Source organism: Corylus avellana, chromosome ca5, assembly GCF_901000735.1.
Source record: "Corylus avellana chromosome ca5, CavTom2PMs-1.0".
Taxonomy (NCBI): Eukaryota; Viridiplantae; Streptophyta; class Magnoliopsida; order Fagales; family Betulaceae; genus Corylus; species Corylus avellana.
Genome location: NC_081545.1, coordinates 33,717,217 through 33,726,331, shown reverse-complemented (window position 1 = coordinate 33,726,331; position 9,115 = coordinate 33,717,217). Strand labels below are relative to the sequence as shown.

The 9,115-nt window shown below is 35.4% G+C and overlaps 1 protein-coding gene across 1 annotated transcript; it reads left to right on the top strand.

Moving 5' to 3' along the window:
* Nucleotides 1–4,277: 4,277 nt before the first annotated feature.
* Nucleotides 4,278–8,741, top strand: LOC132182819 (alpha-dioxygenase PIOX-like). Its single transcript, XM_059596168.1, has 10 exons — nucleotides 4,278–4,400; nucleotides 4,619–4,882; nucleotides 6,258–6,407; nucleotides 6,494–6,627; nucleotides 6,784–6,997; nucleotides 7,097–7,242; nucleotides 7,449–7,676; nucleotides 7,766–7,968; nucleotides 8,064–8,307; nucleotides 8,414–8,741. The coding sequence occupies exons 1-10, from the start codon at nucleotides 4,278–4,280 to the stop codon at nucleotides 8,637–8,639; spliced, it is 1,932 nt and encodes a 643-aa protein (XP_059452151.1). The 3' UTR covers nucleotides 8,640–8,741.
* Nucleotides 8,742–9,115: the final 374 nt, after the last annotated feature.

The window sequence follows — 9,115 nt, the reverse complement described above, 5'->3', positions numbered from 1 at the left end:
TGAGTATTTTTGAAAAATGTATTTCATTCCTTAAGGATTAGTTAAGCCACTAAAAAATGAGTGGCTTATCTAATCCTGTGTGTTTGAGATTAGTGGTTCAATGGGAATAAACTATTCCCAAGAATAATGTGTAGCCTAACAAATGAATAGTTATACCGTAAGATTAGCTATTTGTTTTCATAGGTCTATTATACAAACCAAACAAAGCATAAGTTTGAGATGATGCGCGATGAAAAAGTTTTTGTGTGCGTGCTGCATTAGAGTATATTGCAACATGTACAAAGTGCGCATTTAGTACATGTTGCTGAAAAAAATAGCTTTTCCTTTCTAATTTGTTGAATATGGTGATGCATTTAGACGGTAAATATCGTGGGTATTGTTCTAATTGTTGGGAAAATTAATAATTAATTGGCAACTAATTTTCCATCAGACCTTTATGCGAAAGACAAGTTTGGAAAGAAAACACACAATAACACACACCAATCACACATGTACACAAAGAGTTTATGTGGTTCGGCAATATGCCTACATTCACAGGGCGTGATTCAGTCTCCTTCTTTACTATTGAGAAATATTGAGTACAATAATACAAGCTTGAACTGCTCAAGTTTAATATCTCAAACCCAAGCCTTTAACCCCTTGTACACCCCTTGTACTCCCCACTCAACCGTCCCTCTCAAATACCCAATAAAGAAAAAATCTTTATACTTTATAAATGCTACAAAGTGTTCTCACCAATTTGAATTTTCCGGATGATCTCAACCACAGACTACATGTCTTTTTATAGAGACTTAGTCACGAAAAATAGGAGAACAATTTTAACCAAATTGCTGTTAGGAAAACGAAACCATCATGAATACAAAGTCTTTTCCATGATGAAGATAAACATTGCGGCCCACATGTTTACCCACACACGTTTTCTCTAGAAATCCAATTCTAAGTTGTTCTTGAACTCTTTTTAAAACTAACATTATCCTCTTACAGATAAATAGGACTTGAGCCCACCAACTTAAATATTAATACTTTTCAGCAATTATCTTTACACTTATTAACAATTTGAGCCATTATGACGTACTCACCGCTGAGAAAAGAAAATGATAGACACTCATGGAGTTAAAAGGCATGTGAGACATCACTAATCAGTTCCTATTTTGATGTAAGAGAGGCATTGTTATTTTGATCTACTGTATTATACTAATTTTAACGATTATAGTATCCCAAACAACACTTTATGACAATTATTGAATTCGTAAGAAAGAAGATATAAGTTATAATATTGTATTGAGAATGGATAATTAATGTGCATGGCATGGGATAATGTTCTTCTCCATTTCCTACCTTTCTTATGTGGTTGAACAAAAACAAAAGGAAGAAGCAAGTAGTATGATCACCAAATCCGCTTGACTCCGATTACATTCATGCATGATGCATGAAAACAGATAGTCCAGGAAGGCGGTGTGAATGCAAAACACGTCATGATCAGCAATTGGTTGATAATTTGATCTAAGCTAGCTTATATGAGTTGCCAAGCAGATCCCTTTGCCAGAGAGGCGGGCGCCCATGTGGGAATTCAAAACACGTTGTCTGCCACGTTGAAATTTTGTTGATAATAAGTAGCTAATTAATTATGAATAGTCTCCTTCCAATGACATTCTCCATCTCGGTATTTAGCTAATTACCTTGGGCCATATGGGCCCAAGGTATTCCCCATCTCGGCCTGTTCAGGGCCTACCCTTATCCAATGACATTCTCTTCTTTTGGTGGCGGTAAAGGTCGATTTTTGCTTGCGTGTTTACCTGACATTATCACATCAGTTAAACTTAACACGTTAGTTTGTAATAAGAAACTAGAAAAAACCTTTGAGAGGATGCGCAGGAAAAGTTTTTGTAAGGGAGTTGCATTAGAGTATTGCAACATGTACGAAATGCTATATATACGAAACAAGAAGAAAGAAAAAAAAAATTCTTTCCAATTTATCGAGTATGGTGATGCATATAAACGGTGAATATTGTGGGTATTGTTCTAATAGCGTACTGAAAAGAAAAGAAAATGATAGACACTATCAGGAGTTAAAAGGCATGTGAAACATCACTAATATATATATCAGATCCTATTTTGATGCATGTGTAAGAGAGGTACTTTTATTTTGTTCTACTGTACGAATTAATATACTAATTCTTATAGTATCGCTAGGAACACTTTATGACAATTATTGGTAAGAATTAAGAAGTAAGAAATTAAGAAGAGATAATATGTTATATTAATATTGAATTGAGAAATATTGATAACGTGCATGCATGGGATAATATTGGTGTTCCCCATTTCCTACATTTCTTATGGGGTTGAACAAAAACATACACTAAATACAAAGGAAGCAGCAGGTAGTATCAACAAATCAGCTAGCTTGACTCCGATTACATTCATGATGCATGAAAATAGACTAACAGGGAGATAGTCCAGGAAGGCGATGTGAATGCAAATTAAAACACGTCATGATCTGCAATTGGTTAATAATTTGATATAAGCTAGCTTATATGAGTTGCCAAACAGATCCCTTTGCCAGAGAGGCGTGCGCCATATGGGAATTCAAAACACGTTGGCTGCCACGTTGAAATTTTTTTGATAATAATTAGCTAATTAATTATGAATAGTCTCCTTCCTAGTTCCTGCCCCAGAGAGGCAGGCGCCGATATGGGAATTCAAAACACGTACGTACGTGTCTTGCGTGTTGACCTTATTTTGATATGGTTAACCTTCAAAGTTATATAAATTGCACCAAATCTTCGTGTGCAATACGTTGCAACTCTTGCATATGTAAAGGAAATTTCAGCAATAACATAAGACTTGTTCTTTCCGATAATTAAGTTGTATTAGATAGAGCAATTATATATGCTTTATCGTTAACGATGGTATAATGTACCTGTCTGGTTCAACAAGCACTAGGTAATTAATTAAACAAAAGTGTACGTGTGTAAACGTACGTTAATGTTTTAATTGGACCGATGTTGCTAGCAGCAGGTTTAGATTATTGTATAAAGTTTGTTATGATATCATCATATTCGTTTCCTTCTGGTCCTGGTAGCTTTGACAATTGTTTTATCTCTTTAGGTGTAAATTAATATATATAATTCTCTTTTTAAACACACAAAAACAAAAAAGAGACGGCATGATTGATGGTCTAGATCATTTCTTATGTCGGGAACATTGAATTATTGTCTTTAATTATATTATTATTTTGTCTGGTAGACTTGGGTCTTCACGTACCAGCTTATGCTCTCTATTGATAGACCAATTCTAACATTAATATTATAAATCAATAAAACAAAATACATATATACACAACACCACTTGGAGAAAAATAGTAAAATAGAACATAAAAAAGTGGAAGCCTGGCTAATTAATAAACTGGATGAATATTTTTATCATTAATGGGTTATTATAAGACCACCATTGGAGGTCCATAAGGTCCAGACATGTACTAAGGCGTAGGTCCGAATATCCGCAATGGATAATCACTCACATAAACCTATTTAGTGTTAGCCACCTTAAAAATTCACTGATGTCCTGATGGGGCTGGGTCAGGTTCTAGTTCAATTGTTGTTGACAGAGTGCCTATAGTTCTTGTCGTTTAGGCGCCTCCTGAACTAGCCGCCTTAGGAATCCACTGATGTCTTAGTGGAGTTGAGTCAAGTTATGATTCAATTGGTCTTGACGGAGCATCTACGGTTCCCACCGTCTAGGTCCTTCCTTAGCAATTCTCAGTGAATAGATGTTACCATGGTAAATTAATCCCGGTAGAGTAGCATCACCACCTCCTGCCCTTTTTGCTTAAAAAAAGGGGGGTTAGTATAGGAATATGCATGTTAAAGTAAGAATATGAGAGAAGTGTTAGGAAGCCAAACAAATGAACCTAGAAAAATTTTCAAATTTACGTGGCAAGAGTTTTTAAATTAAAAAAATGCAATTCTCTCTTCTTTGTGTACTATTCACGGTCTGCCATTTCAATTTGAAAAAAAAATTTGGGTTCATTTGTTTGGTTCCGAAACACTTCTCAAAATATGATTTTCACAACTTTGACCTATAAAAGTCATATCAGCCCATAGTTCCGCCGCTCAGGTGAATTGTTCAAAAAGGCTGCATTTTAGTTAATCAATATTGGCCGCCTCTCGATCATCGTTTGACATTTTTGCACGAAGGACGACGTCCCTCCATTTGGTATATATATATGTGTATATCTTAAAGAAAGAGTAGTAATTGTATGCAAGCAACGATCGACAATGTTGTCTGTAGTAATGACATCCCTGAGGGCCCTCCTAACTGCTCCTTTCCATCGATTCATCCATGGAGACTTCCATGAAGCTGTTGCCAAGATGACTCTCATAGACGCTTTCCTCTTCCTTGTACTGCCATTAATGTTCATCTATAAGCTTGTGCTTTTTTATTATTATTATTATTATTATTATTATTTGTTTCTGAAAATGTCAACACATGCATGTAGCTAGCTAGCTACTAGCTAGACATATACGATTGACACTCATTAATTAATTAGCGTATGCATGTTTCTTTTTATGGGAGGAAGACATAATTAATGACGTTATCTTTCATGTGTTTCGTGCAGATTGTCCACTCCATTGATAAGCTGGGGATTTGGCACCGCTTACCAGTGTTCTTAGGTCTAGCTTATCTTGGTGTTCGCCGGCACCTTCACGAGGAATACAATTTAATCAACGTTGGTAGATCTCCGGTGGGTGTTAGATTTAACCCCGGAGATTATCCATACAGGACAGCTGATGGAGAACACAACGATCCCTTCAATGAAGGTGCAGGTAGTGAAGGAACTTTCTTTGGCAGAAACCTTCTTCCGGTTGATCAAAAGAACAAGGTATTTGGTATTTCTCCCATTGGGACCATATAAGAGTATAAGACTACTAACACATCTCAATTTTTAATTTTGAAATTAAGTTTACTATCATTTTAAACCCAAAAATTTGTCATTTTCTTTTATTAAATACATAATATTAACAATGTGAAATACATATTAATTAACAAGCTAAATTTGGTAATCCCGCTTACCAGTTAGTTCCACTTCTGGGACGAAGCTAAACTTTAAATGTTTTATGTGTTGAGTTATTTGATAATGTTTTAAGTTTTTTGCGTTTTACAATTATGTTAACGGGCTTGTTTGGTAAACTTTTAAATTTTTTTTTTCTTAAATGAAAGGTGAAAGTAGTTTTTGAATATTTTATGTGTTGATTACGTTGTTTGATAATTTTTTAGTATTTTTCTAAAAAGGAAAAAGTTATCCTAAAGAGAGTTGCCAAACGAACCATTATTTTTATAAAAATTAAAAACTAAAGAAAAAATAAATGATGAGATAAGAATTTTTTTTTTTTTTTTTTTTAAAAAAAATGGTTGGATCTTTCCCTACCATGGGCTCATGGTATGCATGGTTGACTGCATGAGAGCTCGACCTTGACGCACCCAATTTTACAAGGCCGGCCGTGGCCGGTTGAGAGCTCGACAATGATGAGGTTGGGTCGTATCCAGCCATCATCATGGCTAGCTGCATGGATCGATATGGCTGCACGCGCATAAGTCAACTTCATTTTTTTTCTCCTTCTTTTCTTGTTTTTAATGTTTGTTCAACTTTTTTTAAAGGAGTATATTTTCATATTAATTTTGTCATTTGTTTGAGAAAAAAAAAAAGAAAAAAAAAGATAAAAATATCAGATTTAAGATAATTGTAAACTCGGATCTCAAATTTACAAAAATGAAATCCAAAGTTTTAATATAAAGAGACGAAAAACACACGTGGTCCTACCAATATTTTTCATATAAATAACTAAATATTATCTCATATGAAATAAAAAAAAAATGGTCCCATATAGATATACACACTATATGTGTTTGTATATATACAGGGACGGAGCCAATTTTTAATTTGGGGAGGAACCAATTGGTAAAAGATACCTTAATTTTATTTATTTATTTTTTTGCCTTAATTTTTTTTTTTCTTGTAATTTTGTGGGGGATCAAGGCCACTCCCAGTCCCCCTAAATCCGTCCCTGCTTATATATATGATCACATGGCTCAATATACACATGAAATTTTTTAAATATTTATTACTTCAAATTATAATTACGATAATTTGCTGTATGTGAAACTCTAACTAGTAAAAGTTCTAAGAAATCTAAAAGAGTTTCAATAATTTATGTTATGAATAATTAATTTAATTTGGATGATATGTGCGTGCGCAGCTAAGGAAACCAGATCCAATGGTGGTGGCCACAAAACTTCTAGCGCGGAGAAAATTCACCGACACAGGGAAGCAATTCAACATGATTGCTGCTTCTTGGATTCAGTTTATGATACATGATTGGATTGACCACTTGGAGGATACCAATCAGGTTTGCTTTGTATATATTGAAATTAAACACTTTGTATATATATATATATATGAACATGTTCTTTAATTTGGATAAAATTATTGTAGATTGAGCTGATTGCACCTAGAGAAGTTGCAAACCAATGTCCCCTCAAGTCTTTCAAGTTCTACAAGACAAAGGAGGTTCCAACTGGCTTTTACGAGATCAAGAATGGGACATTGAACATTCGTACACCATGGTGGTAAGAAACGTTTCGTAATCAAATTTAATTTTTTATTGGTTGGTGTAATAAATGTAAGAATATAAATTAAATGATTAAATTAATTTCTTCCCTAGACAAGTGATTATATATTTTAAAAATTTGCATGTCTCTAACAAGAATGATGGTGAATATCAGGGATGGAAGTGCTATATATGGGAGCAATGCAGAGAGGTTGGGAAAGGTGAGAAGTTTCAAAGATGGGAAGCTCAAAATATCACCAGATGGCCTTCTTCCCCATGACCAAGATGGCATCGCTCTGTCCGGAGATGTTCGTAATAGTTGGGCTGGCGTCTCAACATTGCAAGCCCTCTTTATTAAAGAACACAATGCTGTCTGCGATACCCTCAAGGTATTTTGGATCAACTGTTGGTATCATGTGAATATTTACCACCTTTCATGCGATCATACATCATGAGCTCAAAACAACCTCATTTTAATGATGTTTCAGAAGGAATATCCAGAGTTTGGTGATGAAGAATTATATCGTCATGCAAGGCTAGTGACATCAGCAGTAATTGCTAAGATCCATACAATAGATTGGACAGTGGAGCTCCTCAAAACTGATACATTGCTTGCTGGGATGCGCTCCAACTGGTATTCTTTTATTTCAACATAAGTTTACTGAATTGATCATCTTCTCCATTAAGATCAATTAAGACAACTGAAAAGGAAAATGTTGTTCACAAACTTAAATTGAAACAATATGGTTCAACTATAGGATCATTGCAAACACAAACGGATGATCCAAAATTCAACCTTATAATTGTTATATGATGGTACTTTCTGAACATTTATTTCAGGTATGGATTGTTGGGTAAGAAATTTAAGGACACCTTTGGTCACGTTGGAGGAGCCGAATTGGGAGGTTTGGTGGGTCTAAAGAAACCAAATAATCATGGTGTTCCTTATTCTTTGACTGAAGAGTTTGTTAGTGTTTATCGCATGCACTCGCTTTTACCCGATCACCTTAACCTCAGGGACATCTCAACCGCACCAGGACCGAACAAATCTCCACGGTTGATCGAAAAGTATAACCCTCTTGATTTAACTCGGCATCAAAATTAGACCATTCAATTTTCATGGAAATTGTTTTGTCCTAATTATTTTTGTATTTCAGGGTTCCTATGGCAAATTTGATAGGTATTAAGGGAGAAAAGGTTTTGGCAGAAATTGGGTTCACAAGGCAACTGGTTTCAATGGGCCACCAAGCTAGTGGGGCCCTAGAGCTTTGGAACTATCCTACGTGGCTCAGGGACCTTATTCCACAGGAGGTGGATGGCCATGATAGGCCTAATCATGTGGACCTACCAGCTCTTGAAGGTAGTATTAGCTAATCTGGGTCGTTTATTTAATTGATTTAATTACCAATTTATATTCAATGTGAAGCAAGCTTATTCTTAGCCTCCATGATGCAGTTTATAGGGACAGAGAGAGGAATGTCGCAAGGTACAATGGCTTCCGCAGGGCCCTACTATTGATACCCATTTCAAAATGGGAAGATCTGACGGATGACAACGAGGCGATTCGAGTGCTTGAAGAAGTGTACGGTGATGATGTTGAAGAGCTTGATTTGCTTGTGGGCCTCATGGCAGAGAAAAAGATCACAGGGTTCGCTATTAGTGAGACAGCTTTTGTAATATTCTTACTAATGGCATCAAGGTAATAAAACAAATCCACTAATTGTAATGAAATTAAATAAGGGAATCGTGTGTGATACAATTATTATAACATGATGATTAACTTGGTTGGGCATTCATGCGTGCAGGAGGCTGGAATCAGATAGATTCTTCACAAGCAATTTCAACGAGGAGACGTATACAAAGAAAGGATTTGCATGGGTAAATAATACAGAGAACCTGAAAGATGTGATTGATCGTCATCATCCAGAATTGACGAAAAAATGGATGAATTCTACGAGTGCTTTCTCAGTTTGGGATTCACCTCCAAATTCTCACAATCCAATCCCACTTTATCTGCGAGTTCCTCAGTGAATCTCATATTATATCAAACCCTATTATGTATTATTTGGAATAATGAAGTTGTATATTAAGTCTGTCTTAATTTTCCCTCGATCTACTTGGAAGGGGAAAATGTTCGTGCAACTACTTTAATAAACCATAAGCTTATTATGTCTAATATTACCTAGAAATATTTAACTGATACATTTGTTTATCATTTTTCCCAAAGATGACATCTTTACAAAAGAACAAAATTTGAGCACAAATATATATATATGGTCCTAAATCTAATCACCTATGTTGTCTATTTGTACACGGTATTCATGTTGGACATCCGTACGTATCTCTCTCTCTCCAACATGGGAAAACCAGCAAACATAACCCCCAGCAACGTGGCCAAACAATAGCCATTGGGTCTGTCTGGCTGCCGAGAAAAGAAATACAAATTAAAATTAGACAAAAAAAAAAAAAGGTGGTGGGGGGGGGGGGAGATTGATCGATGAGTGGAA

Excerpts from the sequence above, each read along its gene's own strand:
- LOC132182819 (XM_059596168.1), top strand. The coding sequence starts at position 4,278 with ATGTTGTCTGTAGTAATGACATCCCTGAGGGCCCTCCTAACTGCTCCT. Across the intron at positions 4,883-6,257 it reads CGGTTGATCAAAAGAACAAG|CTAAGGAAACCAGATCCAAT; the intron begins GTATTTGGTATT and ends GTGCGTGCGCAG. Across the intron at positions 7,243-7,448 it reads GCTGGGATGCGCTCCAACTG|GTATGGATTGTTGGGTAAGA; the intron begins GTATTCTTTTAT and ends CATTTATTTCAG.